This window comes from Vigna umbellata, chromosome 5 (genome assembly GCF_029865625.1).
Source record: "Vigna umbellata cultivar VRB3 chromosome 5, Vumbellata_1.0, whole genome shotgun sequence".
In the NCBI taxonomy this organism is placed as follows: domain Eukaryota; kingdom Viridiplantae; phylum Streptophyta; class Magnoliopsida; order Fabales; family Fabaceae; genus Vigna; species Vigna umbellata.
In genome coordinates, this window is record NC_142169.1 from 54,222,090 (window position 1) to 54,239,740 (window position 17,651).

General features: G+C 32.4%; 2 protein-coding genes across 2 annotated transcripts; one reads left to right on the forward strand and one right to left on the reverse strand.

Annotated features, from left to right (window-relative positions):
* Nucleotides 1-494: 494 nt before the first annotated feature.
* On the forward strand, nucleotides 495-4,177 carry LOC124820596 (altered inheritance of mitochondria protein 32-like). Its single transcript, XM_047292323.2, has 5 exons — nucleotides 495-825; nucleotides 1,792-1,877; nucleotides 1,978-2,283; nucleotides 2,434-2,517; nucleotides 3,464-4,177. Exons 1-5 carry the CDS (start codon nucleotides 652-654, stop codon nucleotides 3,846-3,848), a joined length of 1,035 nt encoding a protein of 344 aa, XP_047148279.1. The 5' UTR covers nucleotides 495-651; the 3' UTR covers nucleotides 3,849-4,177.
* A 1,238-nt stretch (nucleotides 4,178-5,415) lies between these two features.
* LOC148198630 (ER membrane protein complex subunit-like protein (Protein of unknown function DUF106, transmembrane)) lies at nucleotides 5,416-8,693 on the reverse strand. The gene is made up of 9 exons (XM_088114779.1): nucleotides 8,468-8,693; nucleotides 8,181-8,350; nucleotides 8,005-8,098; nucleotides 7,581-7,700; nucleotides 7,409-7,457; nucleotides 6,736-6,835; nucleotides 6,601-6,662; nucleotides 6,372-6,430; nucleotides 5,416-5,869 (listed from the first exon to the last, which is right to left on the reverse strand). Exons 2-9 carry the CDS (start codon nucleotides 8,330-8,332, stop codon nucleotides 5,765-5,767), a joined length of 741 nt encoding a protein of 246 aa, XP_087970905.1. The 5' UTR covers nucleotides 8,333-8,350; nucleotides 8,468-8,693; the 3' UTR covers nucleotides 5,416-5,764.
* Nucleotides 8,694-17,651: the final 8,958 nt, after the last annotated feature.

A 17,651-nucleotide genomic window follows, 5' to 3' on the forward strand; every position in this document is an offset into this window, starting at 1 on the left:
CTGTATTTTTGGGATGTTAAAAAATTATATTGTTTTTTAGTAGAAAGAAAGTAAATTTATAATATAAGATCAAGTTGATGTTAATTTAAAGAGGATAACTTCTTTAATATGTATTATTATTAATAAAATTTGAAAATTATTTTACATTTATTTTCACCTTTTCCAGCGATTTCGGAGGTGGATTAAATTTAGATTCAATATTTTTTTGTGTGCTGTACTTCTATTTTGAAAGTGTAAAGGAACAACATAATAGATATAGTAAAAAAATATGTAGTCAAAAAATTTTTCACCTTAAATCACATAACAAGTTACTAAAATTTATATGTAACATTGAAATAATTTTAATAATAATAAAATTTGAAAAAAAAATTGTAATTATTGTCCTTTTTACACGTTGAAGAATCTAATCAGTCATAACTTTTTCTGTAAAAAAAACAAATCAAATCTATAAAGCCGATCTCACTATAAAGACAGTACACCCTACCTCACAGGAAGAGAGCTTCTCTACCAAAAACAAAACATCACCAAAGAGAAAGCTTTGCACAGACACTCACAGTGCACAGTCTTGCAAGTTGCAATCACTTCCACACTCACTCGCCGTCATTTTCGTTTTTTGTCACAAAAGATTCAAACTTTAGCATTTAGACGGAGATGGGTAGCAGCAGCAACGCCTCCTCGTCAGATTTCTTCTACCGCCGGCACGTGTTCCTGTGCTACAAGAACCCCGCCGTGTGGCCACCGCGCATTGAGGCTGCAGAGTTTGATCGCTTGCCCAGACTGCTCCATGCGGCCATTAATGCAAGAAAGCCTCATATTAAGAAAGAGGTTCACTTTTGTTTTCCTCTCATCATTCTTGATTTCTTTGGTGTCTTTTGTTTTTTATTTTTATTTATAATCAATTTTTTATTCAAAGATGTTTTCTTTTCTTTTCATGTTTTTCGGGGGTGGGGTGTAAGGTGCTAGGGAGAGAAGAAAAATGCTAAAGGTTGTTATGTTATTCTTGCTCTCGCAAGGGATAATGTACTAGTTTAGTTTTGGGATCTTTTATTGAACTTTTGTTGTTAAGATGGGTTTGGTGTTTTTTACATTTGTTCTTTTTGCCTAGGACTATGAGGGAATGAATGAATCATAGTAATGGAAACAGCTTGAAATCAAAGTCAACATTCTGTTGTTTGATAATTTTTTATGATAGGATGAGGAAATGGTATGGAAGGGCTTCCACCCTATGTTTGGGAAAGAAAAGGAGAAGTACTGTATGGAGTGGCTTGTATTTTGTTTTGAAGTATTCAAATCAGGGGATCAAGGTCATTTTGGATAGGCTTTGCCATAACTGAATTAAGTTTGTCTTATAAACTGGAATCAGCTTTTAAACTTAACGTTTATTGAAGCTTTCTTCATTTTGCTTCCCCTAGACCCAATACATGGAAGTTGATTCTAGTTTATGGAGGAGTACAATGTATCTTATCTTATTATTTTCTTCTTCTATAAATACTCGTGGCAATTTATATCCAAATAGGTCTGTAGTATTATTCTATTTCAGTGATTTTCACCAATCCAAATAGTTCTTACAAAATGTCACCTCGTATTTGTTCTGTCTGTTTTCTATTTTTGTTTCCTTGTTTTCACCATTTCATTTACAAAGTTCTAAATTCAGGAAACTGAACAAAACCAAAGTAACATTGGTGTGATTATTAATGAAAACTTACACCGGAAGTGAATGTTAAAAGTGAACCGAAATCCCCTTAGATTATACTGACTATGGCTAATTGTCTTGGGTTCATCGTTTACTAGACCTGCTTAACAATATGTGAGGGGCATGATGGGACTGAAACATCAAATGGAGATGTGTTAATCTTTCCTGACATGATCAGATATAGGTTAGTCCTTATAGTTCAACTTCTAATTCCCCTATAAATGTTCTCTCTTGTTTTCCTTTATTCTTTATCAACAACAGTAGTAATTTTAGTGAAATTGCAGGAGATTAACCCATTTTGATGTTGAGACATTTGTTGAAGAAGTTATTGTCAAGGAAGGAGAATGGCTTCCTGGAAATCCTGAATCCTTAAAAGCTTCATACGTTTTCGTCTGCTCTCATGGATCACGCGATCGTAGGTGTGGGGTTTTTGGACCTGTCTTGGTCAGTAGATTCAGGGAAGAGATAGGGTTACATGGACTCCAAGGCAAAGTGTTGGTTAGCTCCTGCTCTCACATTGGGGGCAATAAGTATGCAGGAAATGTCATTATAATTGGATCAAGCATCAACGGCGAAGTCACAGGCCACTTGTAAGGAGGAGATTTCCCCTGGTTATTAGCATATCTCTTTTTGCCCATAGAATTTCCATTTCTTCTTTAAACTTGGGAAACACCTTTGAACATTGTTTCTTTGTCTTTTATATTAATCTGATCAGAGTTGTTATTAACTAAACTATGTAGGTATGGATATGTTACTCCAGATGGTGTGCCTTTATTGTTTCGCCAGCATATCATTGCAGGGGAGATTTTTGACTCACTATGGAGGTAGCATTTTTTTCTAACATTATTTAGTATTAAATTTTAAAGATTCTTTTTTGTTTTAGTTTCATTCTTTAAAAGACACTGCCGGATTGCTCTCGTGCTTGTTTTTTGGAGCACAGGCTCAGTCTGTGCAGTAAGAGTTAATTTTACATTCAAGGTGAAAGTTTTATAGTTTGAGGTCTGTGAGGAGGAAACTTTTCTGTAAGCACTTCTAGCAGAAGAAACGTAAGAATGTATAAAATTAGTTTTTCCATGAACTAAAATTCTCTTATCCACGAAGTGAAGATTAGATTTGAGAGAAGATAGTAAGAAATAACTTCTATAAATTAGTTTATGCATAAGTTGATTTTAACTTACAGGAAAACTGATTGTATATATTTTTTTTTTCAACTTTTCTCTTCTAAAGGAGTTTTGGAAAAGTTTCTCCAAAAGTCCCATGAAGATTGTTGCCATTCTTAATTTTGAAAGTCTCAACTAATGAAATCTAAGGTTAAAAGGAGTGAAGTGGCAAATTTCATATAGATTTTTCAGGAATCAGTTTTCCGAGATTGTTTGTAGCATTTCTTGGGTTTTATTCTATATCTAGTATTTGTAGCTTTGTAAGTAGGGATTTTTTTGTTTGAGATTATTTGTCATTCAGAAGTTCTTTAAATGTTAGTTCAACTCATTTTTGAGATTATTTGTCTTATATATGATTTTGGTATCTGTAAGATAACTATTTTATGAGTCTAGTCTCTGTAAAAAGTACATAGGAGAACATTCTTGGTATTTCTCAAATAATAGACCTGTATCAAAGGCTTATAATTTTGTAAGGAGTAATACTATGAAGGACTAAAAATCCTAAAACAAAAATCTTTTAGGAAACAAAATGAACACAAAATTTAAAGGGCCTAAAGTATAATATGAATATAGTATGATGATCAGAAACATGTTTTGATTTTGCCATCAGGGGTCAAATAGGTTTATCAGAAGATGAACAGAAGAAAAAGCAAGAGCAAAGGCTTCAGCTGAATGGTGCAAGAAATTTAGAAGGAAACACAGTGGCCGGCAGCCGCTGTCAAACAGATGGAGAGAGCTGTTGCCAGGACAATGAAGACTCTTGTTGCTGTCAGAATGATGTATTAGAGGAGAGGAGAGAGGTTTCAGGTGATCATAAGAGCAAGGAGAATTTGAATGTGCTTCGTCGGATCAACAAGGGCAAAGGAGTGTCTCACAAGTTCAGTTCCATGCCGACATGGCTTGACAGCTGGGAGCAAGAGGATACTTATGCTGCTCTTGCTGTTGTCTGTGCCGCCGTGTCGGTCGCCATAGCTTATAGCTGCTACAAGCAGTGAGTTGATGGCAATGTTGTTTAGCAGTGGATGAGGTTGTTTTGTCTTCATTTTTTGTGTTGCATGTTCAGTTTCTGCCTCGTTTCAGACATGCAGGGAAATGAGTATCTGAAATGGCTCAGACTTGGAATTCACCTCTTAGCTTCTTCATCAGTACATACGTGAAATCTTAGCCTGGGAATGTTTAAACTAAAATTAGTAGTTTATTTAGGTGGAATTGGACTGTGACATTTATATTGACTTGATGTAAAGCTAATTAACTTTGGTGTTTGATATTAGTTTATACATGATATTAACTTTTCATAATAATAGAGAAGTTTGTGTTGTTTTTCTTTTAGAAGTTGTTTGTATGTATTTCAAGTTAAAGTTTATGAATTTGTTCTTTATTTCTGTGTTTAAAATTATATAATTATGATATTATATTTTCGCATTATTTCATTAAGGTTTAAAAATATAGTTCTTTTACTATTCTGAACATGCTAAAGAGCAATGAATACCAAAAAAAAAAAAAAAAGAATTACAGATCCACTTTAATATTAAAAAAAAGTATACTTATCTCTTTGGTTAAAATACATATTTCCCTTCCCTGTATGAAAGAGTTACACGTAATTTTTCAATTTACACTAACATTTTAATCGTAGTGAATAATATTGAAGGGAACTCTCAACTGTCTTTTCCGAGAACTTGCTGTATGATAAACAACTAGCTCTAAGCATCTTATTCATCTTAAAATTTTCATTTTATCTTAAACGGTCAAAAGGTTAATAATTACTCAGAACAGACTATTAAACACGATTGGAAATCATTATGAATTAAAAATAATTATAAAAATATTTATTTATTAAAATACACCCAAATGTTAAAGAGAATGAAATAAAAGGAAAAATAGTGTAATTTAATACATATTATGGAAACATAATGTAATTTACTCTTACAATAATAATAATAGTAATAAAATGAAGAAACTGAAACAAATTATTTCTTTCTGTAAGATGTAGTAGCAGTTTTACAGTAAGACCATTTTAGTGGTTTTATAAGAAGGTTAATGCCATGTTTTTTCCAATACAAAGATTATATCTGCACATCCCAAAAATAAAACATCCCCACTTTTCTTATAGACTACATTTCCCCATTTGGAAATCAAACTTTTATGTTTTTTCACAGGAAAACTTTGACTTCTTAATTACAGGGGGCAAAGTCCACCATGTTTCATGTATAATTAAGTGTTTACTTTTTATGTATAATTAAATATAATTATCTCAGTACAATTAAAAACTTATTCTGTTTCCACCCTTCATTTTCCTTTCCGTATAAAAATAACCTTTGAAAATTTACTCCATATCTTCATAATTCATTTTTCCTTAATCCAAAAAAAAAAATTTACTTTGAAAAAACCATTCCTTATCTTCATAATTCATTTTCCTTTAATCTATAACTTTGAAAAGTAACACACCCCTGAATGTATGATTAAAAAAAAAAAAGAACTAGCTATCGTAGAACTGCTAAGAATAACTTGATCTCCCTCCTCTGCAAATACAAGGAGACAGAAGATCCATTTACTCCATTAAAATGAAAATAAAAAATGGCATACAAGATACAAAAAACATGACAAGACGTGAAGCGTATATAGATAGAATTGGACTTGACACACATTACAGGAGTCAACAATTCCAGGAAGCCTTCAAGAGCTTCTTACTTATGGCTACGAGCATTAAGAAAAATAAACAAGAATTAATAATTTCAGTTCTAGCTTTAACAAAATCGTGCCAAGGTTTTCTGATAATAAAATGAAAAATGTTCGGATTCAAAACTACACTCATTATCCCAACATGATCTTGTAAATCTTTTGCTGCAAAAAGAACAGCTCCTACAGCAATAATAGAATGCAAGCAATTAAGCCTTCCTATTCAACAACACAATTAACTGATGACTTTCCTCAAAACAGCTTCGGCACGATGCTCAAAATTCGGTAAGGCCCAGTCATGCTGTGTTATGTCGAGATTGTCTTTCTCAGCACTCAGACCCTGAAACAAGATTAAAAATAGATCAAAGAAGATTGAGATTAGTTTGTTAGAGACTAGACTATGATTCATTTGAGTCTCACATACTCAGTTACACCTTTTACATACATGCCTGAACATACATGGTATCTCTCATTTACTGTATTTTCCAATTTACCCATTTTCAAAGTCCAAAATCAATCACAATACCACAAATCCAGGGCAATGTGGATCGTATCCCAACTTTGATATCTAATAAGCATTTATTCAACAAGTTATTAACAAATGAGTTTATCCATAAGGTTGACCGAGAAGCTTGCTAAATTAAGCTAAAAAGACTTTATACAAGGTTATAAGCTCAAGTAAAAGTCATCTACATCATATAGGTCCTCACTAAAATAAATGATAATTTTGCCTTGTGGTATGGACAAAAGGGGGAAGTGTCAACAAGTCATGCATACAAGATAATTTTCAATGATTGATCTTCAAAATTATGAAAAATCAAGAGTAAACCACTCATTTGTACCTTTGAAGGATCAAATCCAAATCCACCCATTTGCATCATACGTTGTGTATCATCTACAGCTGCATAAAAAATAAACATCATAACTTTGGACTATTGTCAACCAAAATCCCAGGCTATAATGGAAAAATGATAACATACTGAGAGGTGGTAAAAATCTATATTCATGAAATAACTGAATTAAAGAAAAAGTATACACATAAAGGTGATCAGCTTTCAAGCCATGACTAACCATTTTCTTCACCCAAGATGAGACTAAACAATCCTCTTAGTCCAAACAAATTGAGGAAGTACCTGAAAAGCAATCTTTTGACAGTTAAACAAGAGTACGAGTGAAACATGTAAAGATCCAGAAAATGAATTTTACCAAGAGCGACTGCTAACATAGCTGACATCTACTGTGCTAAGGTCTATTCCATTCTGTAACATCGACCTAAACCTCTGTGTCAAAGGAAAGGGTATCTTGGCTGCAAAAATGTTTTAAACATTTTCAAGAGGTATATAATAAAAGTAATGAATCCAACACTATGCCAAGCAGATGACCATCTTAAGCACATGCATGTGCTAATACAAGATACAAGTTGTATAATTATTCAAAGAACAGAGCCTGAATCTTGGCACTTTAATATGATAGATAAAAAAAGCTTAAATATATTTTTGGTCCCTAAAGTATGGTCAAATTTTGCTTTTAGTAACCCAAATTTTTTGTACTTTTAGTCCTTTAAAGTTTCTTATTTTTGGATTCGGTGCTTGTTAATTTATCTATATAACATATTCATTTTTAATCTTTTGTACTAGTAATATGTAGCTTTTAGTCTCTATCAAATATGTGTGTGTATTACAGGGACTAAAACAAAATAAGGACCAGGACCAAAAGTAGATAAAAAAATTGTAGGTATCAAAAATAAAATATGACTCTATTTCATAAACTAAAAACATATTTAAGTAAAAAAATATAGAAGACATTTTGAAGAACATGAATTCAAGCAAAAATAAATATTCTAATAAACTATACGAAATAACTACAAGTCCAAAATTACCTGCTACGAATCCAGAAAAGAAGAAGTTCACCCAAGCAAATGTAAGAGTCTGTCAAAAATTAGGAAACAACACAAATAAAAGCCAGTGAGGCGTCTCCTAATAATTGGGAAAAAGTAGAAGAGCATGATCCAAAATCTAAAGCTAGAGACTGTCAAACTCCAATAGTAACACCTGGGGAATAATCATTGAAAGGTTTTTCTTCATCATATCCATGGCCATGTTAGGATCAGAGAACATCTGTGCTTGTGGATTCTGGCCCTGGCCCTTTGGAACAAACAACAGACCATTTTCCTTCAATGAAAATGCACAAACAATCAATTCACTGTTGATATGGTCACATACAAAATATCATTTAAAATACCACTTAAAGCTCGTGACACAGTTATTAACTTCTAACTAATGACTTCTAGAACTGATTCAAAAACATCAAGTTTGAAATTCATTCATCGACTAACTTGTAAATTATCCACTGAAACAAGGTTTGAGTATAAGTATAAGTACGATGAAACATCATATTCTCCCAATCAAGAACCACGCCCTTAAACCAAAAAAAAACCTTCTGGAAAATCTAACATACACTAAATAGCAAACAAACCTCGTTACAGAAATAAATCTTGCGTGCGCGAAAAGCCTTGGAAGGAATAAAATTCGCTCCAGCACGTAAACTGCGAGCTCTAACGATCACTTGCCTGAATTTATTAACATCCCTTAGACATCAAAATAAGAAAAATATAAACACATAATCGAGCAATGAACATAGCTAAAGCATACCCCTCCTTAACAATTTTAGCATCTGGGGTTTGTGAAGAGTGCATAAGCTTAGAAACGAAATAGCGCAGCACACCAATGAGAACCATAACCACAGAGAGAGGGATCAACACCCAGTCTCTGATTGCAGTATCCAGCACCAGATCTTCAGCCATTGCCTAATTCCTAGTTTCCTGCAACCCCATATGAAATAAAAGCTGCTTAAGACTCCAAAATCATTTTTTTTTTTCGTTTTCAAGAAAAAAATATTTCTTTTATTCGGTGTTGCCAATTGAATTTGAAGAACTCACCCTGTCGCCCTGTATGATTCGGTTTTTTCGGGTTACTAAAACGAAACTGCTGAAGAATTGCGACGAGTCTTTGAGAAAATTTGGTCAAGATGGCCGTGGTGCTGGGTGGATTTGGGAAATTGAAGACAAGTCCCCAACCCTAATTTCGCGATTGAAGAACAAAGAGAATATTACACAGTACACTTTGTTTTCATCGCAAAAAAAATAATCGCGTTTTTGGTTTTTTAAGATGAAACCTTAAAAGAGGAAAAGCAAAAACCTTTATTAGCCTAATCACGTTACATATTATCTATAAACTACTGATATATAGTGATTTAGTGTATTTTATTATCTAATTTTTTTTTGTATATTTTATCATTCTACCTTCTAATTTTTAATATATTTTATTGATTTATTAAATATAAAACCACTTATTATTGTTAGATGAAAACAAATAAAACATCAAATCAATGTCGTTTATTCATAAAATTTTGTTTTTTTTTCATATCCAAAGGATGGTTTCACATTTCGTAAAATTTTATAGTACGCGAATATTAAAATATAATAATAATAAAACATAGAAGGAATATAATAAAATGTAAAAAAGAATGACATAAGACTGATAAACTATTATTAAAAACCCTAACACCGACATAAATTGATGGTTAATCATGATAAACTGTGAATGATTTATTAGCATTACAACATGAGACTGTTATGAAAGTTACTATTAACTTATGTCACTGTTTGGATATGTTTAATATATTTCAAATCAAAATAAATCTATTCAATATAATTTCTTTTATAAAGAATAATTTAATATAATAAATATTAATATATTTTATTTTAAATATAATAAAAAATTAATTTTAATATAAATTTTAATTATATTTAATTGAATTCGTATTTCATTTGTAATAATTATCAATTATATTAATTAAAAGAAAAATTAATGATAATATTTTAAGAAACTTTTGATTTTTTCTTTATGAATTTAAAATTCGATTTGTTTAAATTATTTGTATATCAACTTTAATTATTTTTTTTAATAAAAACACATTATCAGTAGAAATTAAAATGAAATTAAAAAATTTATTCCAAAAGAATAATGTTTTATTATACTAAAAATAAAATGTATTAATATTAATTATAATTAATTTATTCTTTATTCTTTATTTTTTTATCGTATAATCTTTAGAATTCATAACGCATACAACTAATTAAGTTGGATATTTTTAACTTTAAAAAATATTTTAGATATTAACATTAAAAATAATATTTTGATGTTATGTAATTATTATGTCTGTGAAAATTTATCGAATTAACTATTATAGGGTAAATGAAATGAATTTCTCATAATAAAGTTTAAAGAAAAAACAACTCATAACAAAATAATAGTATGATTTTGACCTTGCAAATGATATAAAAATATTATATAGTGTTGAAATTCAAAGTTGTTACCTTACTAACAAGTTTGATGTCAAATTTAAAAAAATAATTAGTTTGTGTTCACTTGAATGGATTGGATTTGAGGAAGAGTAATTGAGGGGATTTAAAGATAATTTTTTTTGTTTATTTGAGTAAATTTGGTCGTAAATGAGAGTGGATTTGAAAGTAAATTTTTTTAATTTGTCACGTCAATCAAATCCTACACTAATTCTCACAAACTTTACTTCCAAATTCATTTTCACTTACCTCCAAATTCACTCAAATAAACAACAAAAAAATTTATCTTCAACTTCTCTCAACTTCTCTCAAATCCTCTCAATTACTTTCTTCCAAATCCATTCAAATGAACAACACCTTAAACTAACATTCCTATAAGTTATTATGATTCCCTGAATAAATCCTTCCTATTAAATTTGGTCTAATTATATTTTTTCGAATTGGGTTAAATTATTGGATTTAACTTTATTTAATGCATGCAATTAATATAATATTAAGTAATTAGTTTATGAATTTCAAACTCAATCAATTTATACAATAACTTTATTTAAAGAACTCGTATTTCATTTTATAAATATTATTTTCATATATATTATACTTATTGTTGCCACGTTATAATTATAAGAAAACATATATTTGGAGATCTTTTCAAAATAACAATATTTTTTAATGTATTTAATACAATGACCGAATTTAATCTAATTAAATTTAATTGGACTTAGATGAAAGTTAGATTAAAATTATCCTTAAAAAAAAGTCAAACCTCATGCCAGCATATAGTTTAGATAATTCTAAAAGTTTTCAATACAGAACCGAGAAATAAATTTTGAATGGTTTACTATTGTAATGCTTTAACTATTTATCAAATTGTGGATATTATGACAACCTAGAAAATGGCATGTAGTTTTTATAGAAAAAAACACCACAATATTTTAATAATAAAAAGTTTAAGTTATATAAATATTACTTTTAGTTGAATTTTATTTTATATAAAATAATCTAAAACTTTCTGTTTTCTTTCTAAGTTTGTGTCTATCATCATGTGTGCACCTCTATTTCCTTTTTATCATAATGATGTATTTGGTTTATAAGAAAAAAATGGTATAATTTGGTGAATTTGGAGCATTCCTAGGGAAGGAATATATTGAATATGTGATTTTAGGATACAAATTAAGGAAAGAATTATTTCATCATAAGTTGTCCTGAATTTTACTGGTCATTTATATTCATGTATGGGACGATAATTAAGTGATGAAAGTAGTAGGAGGTTTTATCATGAGGACAACTATAGCGTTTTATATAATTGTACAAGATTTTAACCTTAAGTGGGGTGTCTGGGACGGACAGGCTATTCCACCATCACAAGTGAATATAACTTTTTGTGTTCTACTCAGTTGTACTTATTCAAATAAATCGAGTCTAGAAGAATGTGATTGTATGTATGATCTTGTGTGATAATTACAATTATATCTAATGTATAATTAAATGACTTAGTACATTATAAGTATCTGTTTTCTCTTTTTTAGCTAAGTTACCCTTAAGTATTTTGTTGGTTTTATTGTGTGAGCAAATGAAGATGTAAGTGTAGAGATATCTTTGATGGAAGAGGAGCCAATTATACGAGGGATTGGATAAGGTGAAAGTCGGAGTTAAGGGTTGTAAAGTTTTGAAATAGGGTTTTGTTGGCCTAATAATTAGATGTATAAATGTTATATTATTATAATTTTATATTTTGGATGAGCATATTAATATATTTTATACTCTGAATCTTCTATTTTCTGAATACTAATTATAAAATGTTTTATTTTTATTTTGTTGTGTTTAGCTATTGAAATGAGAGGTTATATATAAGATTTAGTCATTTAAATGACACACTTTACCTAAGTTTGCTTCCAAATTCATCATAACTCATTAAAAAAATCATTTTAATATTTAGTTTCTAAAATTAATCTATTTTATATCTTTCTTTAATCTTATATTTTATCTTTCCTGCATTAGTGAGAATATAATTTTAAATTATTGTTAATTGATTTTAAATTTAACTATTATTAATAATATTATTCTAACTTGTAGGTTTTTTTAATAGTTAATAGTCATTATTAATCGTGATTTTCTTGTGATTGTCGAAGAAAACTAACACTTTTCTTAGTAGACATTTTTCTTTTACTGTATTATATAGGTTTAATACCTCTTTTTGTTCCTCTTTATAAGGGAAATGTTCAATTTCGTCCTACCTTTTTCAAAAAGTTCAATGTGGTCTCACGTTGTGAAAAAAGTGTCCAATTTAATCCTTTTTTGTCACGGCGTTAAATATTTAACGATCCTGCTGACAGCGTGGATTGATGTGTGCAACGTGGCTTTTTACCTTCGTAACGTGGCAGTGACAGTGTTTTTCATTAACTAAGAACGTGCCAGTGGGCAGTGATTAAAATTCTGAGTGTTAGGGTTTGGTTTGGGTAATTCGAAATCGCGATTTGGGGATAAGCATTTTGGAGGACCTGCAAATCCAAATTGGGTGATCTTGAAGGTGAAATCTGCAAAGGAAATCCAATTCCGCAAATCAAATCAGGTTAGAGGTTTTTCGAAAATGTTTTCATTGTTGTCGCGTTTTTAGGGGGTTTAACTATGAGTGAAATTGTTTTGTGTGAAAAGTTGTCTTCTTTTGATGCATGATAGTGGTTCCATAGGTCTTACTTTAACTGAAATTAGTGATCCCCCGTTTGCATTTGCAGGGTTCGGGTAGGGATGTCTGATGACATGTTTCGGGTAGTGGTCCACCATGGTGGGACCTTGATCAAAGAAGTCCCCTTTAATTATATAGGCGGAGAGATAGTCAATTGGGACGTAGACCCCGATAAATGGTGTTATTTTGGAGTATTAGGTTCACTTAACCATATGGGATACATGCAAGTAGAAGAATTATATTACAGTGTCCAACATGTTCTACATAAGGTTGATGATGATAAAGGAGCTATGAACATGATGAATGTGGCTAAGTATTTGGGGGAAGTGAACCTGTATGTTGTGCATGGGGTGGACGAAGCAACTATCTTAGAAAATGATGAGAATGAGATTCTTTTGCTATGTGAAGGTCATGCAGAGAGTGGTGAGGATAATGGCGTAGGAGGAGAAGCACATGTTGAGGGTGGTGAAGAAGGAATGGAAGACGTAGTGGAGGGTGCAGTGGAGGTTGAGAATGAGTATACAGTGGATGTTGAGAATGAGGATGCACGGGATGTTGAGAATGTAAGTGAAGGATTGGAGGTTCACAATGAGGATTTACTAGATGTTGATAATGAGGATTGGTTGGATGTTGAGCATGACGATGCATTGGAGGTTGAGAAGGAGGATTCAGTGTATAATGAGGATGTTCAGCATGAGGATGCAGAAGATGATGAGGTTGCAGTGGAGGTTGAGAATGAGGATGAAGTTGAGGATGTAAGTGAAGAAGCATTAGAAGTGGATAATGAGGCTGAAATTGAGGTCGAAAGTGAAGAAGTGGAAGTGAACAGTGATGATGCAGCAGGAATGGATGATCTGAGTGGTGATGAATACGTGGATGATGAAGACAGTGAAAAAGAAACCCAACAATGTAGGGGTTTGTCAGATGATGATTGGGAGTCTGATAAGCTTTTAACTCCTGAAAATAGTGCAAGTGAGGAGGATGACAATGATGATACAATAGATGTAGGTCCTTTCTCAAAATATGCAAAGCAGAAGTCCATGGCAGATTACAAGTGGGAAGTGGGCACTATTTCTACTGACAGGGAAGAGTTTAAGGATGCTATTAGAAGGTATGCTGTTCATGCTGGGAGGGATCTAAAATTTATCAAAAATGATAACCGTAGGGTGAGGGTGACATGCATGGGTGGCCAAGGTAAGTGCCCATGGCTAGCTTATTGTGGTTATTTGCCATCACGAAAAATTTGGCAATTGAGGAAGATAATTGATACTCATAGTTGTAGTAGACAACTTAATATTAAACTGATGAATGCTAAGTGGTTAAGTCAGGAACAGATAGATTTTAGTTGAGAATCCTAGTTTAAAGGTGAATGATATTCGTACTAAAGCATTAAGAAAATGGAATACAAATGTTTCAATATCCAAGGCAAGAAGGGCAAAGTTAATTGCCACAAGACAAGTTGAAGGAGATTTCATAGAACAATATAAAAGGGTGTACGACTATGGACATGAGCTGTTGAGGTGTAATCCAGGGTCAACAGTGCAAATTAAAGTTGACTCTCATAATGGTGACCCAATCTTTCAAAGAATGTATGTTTGTCTCAAAGCTTGTAAAGATAGTTTCATAAGTTGTAGGCCCATTATATGTTTAGACGGATGTTTTTTGAAAGGTGTTTACAAGGGGGAGCTGCTGACTGCTGTTGGTAGGGACCCAAACGACCAAATGCTACCCCTTGCCTATGCAGTAGTAGAAGTGGAGAACAAAGACAGCTAGACATGGTTTTTGCAATTGTTAATTGAAGACCTCGGGGGCAGTGAAGTATGTGGAGGGTGCACATGGATGTCAGACCAGCAGAAGGTATAATGTGCAGCTTATTTTCATTTTTAGTTAATGATTTTGTATAGGATATGGTTTTATTACTAAATTTAATTGTGCAGGGGTTAGTCTTAGCTATCCAAGAGCTTTTGCCTCGGGCAGAACAAAGATACTGTTTAAGGCACCTCTATGCAAACTTTAGGAAAAGGTTTGGTGGGCAAGTATTAAAAAATCTGTTGTGGAGTGCTGCAACCACCACATATCCCCAGGCTTGGGAGAGAGAAATGCTGAAAATTAAAGAAGTCAATGTTGAAGCATATAAATACCTCATAGCCATTCCCCCAAGGTAACCCATTAGCCATTATATACGCATTACTGTCACAGATGCATTCTAACCCATTTGAGAATTCTTTTTTTCAACAGGTTTTGGTCAAGGTCTCGCTTCACAGCTCAACCAATGTGTGATACCCTTGATAACAACATCACTGAAGCTTTCAACAGTGTCCTCATTCATGCAAGAGGAAAACCAATTATCACAATGATGGAGGATATCAGAGTGTATCTCATGAAAAGGTGGGTCACCAACAGAAGCAAGGTGGCATCTATGGACTTCACAATATGCCCAAAGATAAAGAAGAGGCTTCAGAAAGAATGTAATTTGTCTAGATTTTGGCTGCCAAGGTAATCTTATCACCACAATTTATACACATTTTGTTATTTACGTTCATTGATGTGCTTTATTTCTTTCAGCTGGGCTGCACGAAAGATTTTTTAGGTTAGGCACACTTCATCTGTTGGGAACAAGTTCACAGTGGATCTGGACACTAAATAGTGTAGCTGCAGAAAGTGGATGATCAGTGGCATCCCATGCTATCATGCAATTGCAGCAATGAATTACTGTAATGTTCATCCAGAAAATTTTATACCCACTTGCTTCAGAAGATCCACATATGAAGAGGTGTATGCGTCCATAATTTTTCCACTCAATGGTCCCCAACTATGGCAAACCACAAATTTCAATGATGTACTACCACCACTGATAAGGAAGTTGCCTGGGAGGCCAAAGAAAAAACGCAAGTTGGAGGCATGGGAGTTAACTAAGGACGACACTCAAATGCGTGTTGGAGGGCATAGGAAAAAGTGTACCATTTGCCGTCAGACAAAGCACAACAGGAATAACTGCCCTTTACGGCCCCAACCAGCAGAAGCAAACCACCCACCAGAAGCAACCCAGCCACCAGAACCAACCCAGCCAACACAAACAACCCAGTCACCAGAAACAACACAACCAACCCAGCCACCTCCAACTTCCCAATCATCCCGTTCACCAAAATTCAGAGTCAGAAGAAAAGATAGATAGATAGATAGATGAATTGGTTTATTATGTACTGTACTGTCTTTATTTTGGTAACAGACATGTATTGTCTTTTTAGATGAATTGGAGGTTATATGTATTCAATATCATGTACTTTGGTGACAAACCTGTACTGCCTTTATTTAATGAATCAAAGTGCTTTCATCATGTTTTGGTCAAAGCTTGTATTTAGATTTGTAATATGTGCCATTAGTCCTCAGTCATATGCATTATTGGGTTGACCTGTTTCAACATTTTTAAACCAAATGGGGGACTGATTCGAACATTTTCTACATTGCATTGCATAACTGATGTTACACCAACCAAAACACCTTCGCATTGTCAACGTACTTTTTGCAAGCATCCAAATACATAACAGGTATTAAGCCAACTTATAACAAACACCCAAATTCACGATCTAACTAAATCAACCTAACCACAACTTCAAAATTACAAGGTCAACCACAATACACACACACACAAAGCTACAACTAACAACTTCATCATTTTCTGGATTTTCTGCAAATCCTTCACTGCATTTTCTAGCTCACTTATTTTCTTCAGAATTGTGCAATCTTTTTCATCCACGTTGTCTTCACAACACCACTTGAAAAAGTTACAGCAGCTCCCAATTGAAGATCCACCCTGTTATTCACCATGTTAGGGAATCTATGAACAAATGCATCAAATCAACTCAAGAAAACATTAACTGAGAAGGGTATACTTGAAACCTTGTAATGAGGACAACCCCAAAAATTTCTCCCAGCATTCTTCCTAGTTCTGGCCACTTTCATTACTGCAATATCACCACAGTAACAAGTAGGGATTAACCCACCTCCCCTACAAGCACCACCATAGGACGAACGAGAAGATCCTTTGGCCCAGTTTTTCGAAAACAAAGAACACCCTTAGGAACCCATTCTCAATCCTCAAAGACCAATTCGAATACCCAAACCAAACCCTAACACTCAGAATTTTAATCACTACCCACTGGCACGTTCTCAGTTAATGAAAAACACTGTCACTGCCACGTTACGAAGGTAAAAAGCCACGTTGCACACATCAGTCCACGCTGTCAGCAGGATCGTTAAATATTTAACGCCGTGACCAAAAGGGATTAAATTGGACACTTTTTTCACAACGTGGGACCACATTGAACTTTCTGAAGAAGGTAGGACGAAATTGAACATTTCTCTTATAAAGAGGGACAAAAAGAGGTATTAAGCCTATCATATATTATAAAATTTCAACATAATAAATATAATAATTAATATAAGCTAACAAACCTGTACTTTTTATGAAGTTATGGAATTTTTTTTGTAAGCTTGGAAGCTTTCATCTCTAGTTAGGAAGAAGGTAAAATACTTCTTTATAAAGTCGTTAATTCATCCATTCAACTACTGACAATATCACTGTTGCATGATTATTTCCTTTCCTTTTAACAATTTTAGCAACCTTCGTAGTGGTTTTGAAGATGGTTAGAAATATACCTTGGAGTAAATTGAGTTCAAATAATGATGATAAGTAAAGTTAAAAATTCTACATTAAGAAGAGAAACTTATAATATATTAATATATACTAATCTTATTTTATAAACTGTAAACTTAAATTAAATTTAAGAAATTAACTTTTTAATAAAATATCAAAGTCATAAAATTTATCTTAACAAAATTTATTTATTAAACCTACTGTATCACTTATAATTTAAAATTTTATTTTTTGTTAAGCATACTGTATCATCTAGTATCAAACCACTAGTATATAAAATAAATGTAAACTTTATCTTATAATCGATTTTGTAAACTTAAATTAAGTTTAAAATTCGTTTGAGGTAACAATATACCATTACATTGATAGAATTAGTGGCAAGCATTAAGCCATCTTTTCTACATTAAACACATATCAAA

Bases quoted from the DNA above. Each gene is read 5' to 3' on its own strand.
- LOC124820596 (XM_047292323.2), top strand. From the start codon at position 652: ATGGGTAGCAGCAGCAACGCCTCCTCGTCAGATTTCTTCTACCGCCGG. The intron at 1,878-1,977 runs GTTAGTCCTTAT...GTGAAATTGCAG, and splicing joins CCTGACATGATCAGATATAG to GAGATTAACCCATTTTGATG. The intron at 2,518-3,463 runs GTAGCATTTTTT...TTTTGCCATCAG, and splicing joins ATTTTTGACTCACTATGGAG to GGGTCAAATAGGTTTATCAG.
- LOC148198630 (XM_088114779.1), bottom strand. From the start codon at position 8,332: ATGGCTGAAGATCTGGTGCTGGATACTGCAATCAGAGACTGGGTGTTG. The intron at 6,836-7,408 runs GTAATTTTGGAC...ACATTTTTGCAG, and splicing joins CTTTTCTGGATTCGTAGCAG to CCAAGATACCCTTTCCTTTG. The intron at 5,870-6,371 runs GTACAAATGAGT...ATCTTGTTTCAG, and splicing joins TTGGATTTGATCCTTCAAAG to GGTCTGAGTGCTGAGAAAGA.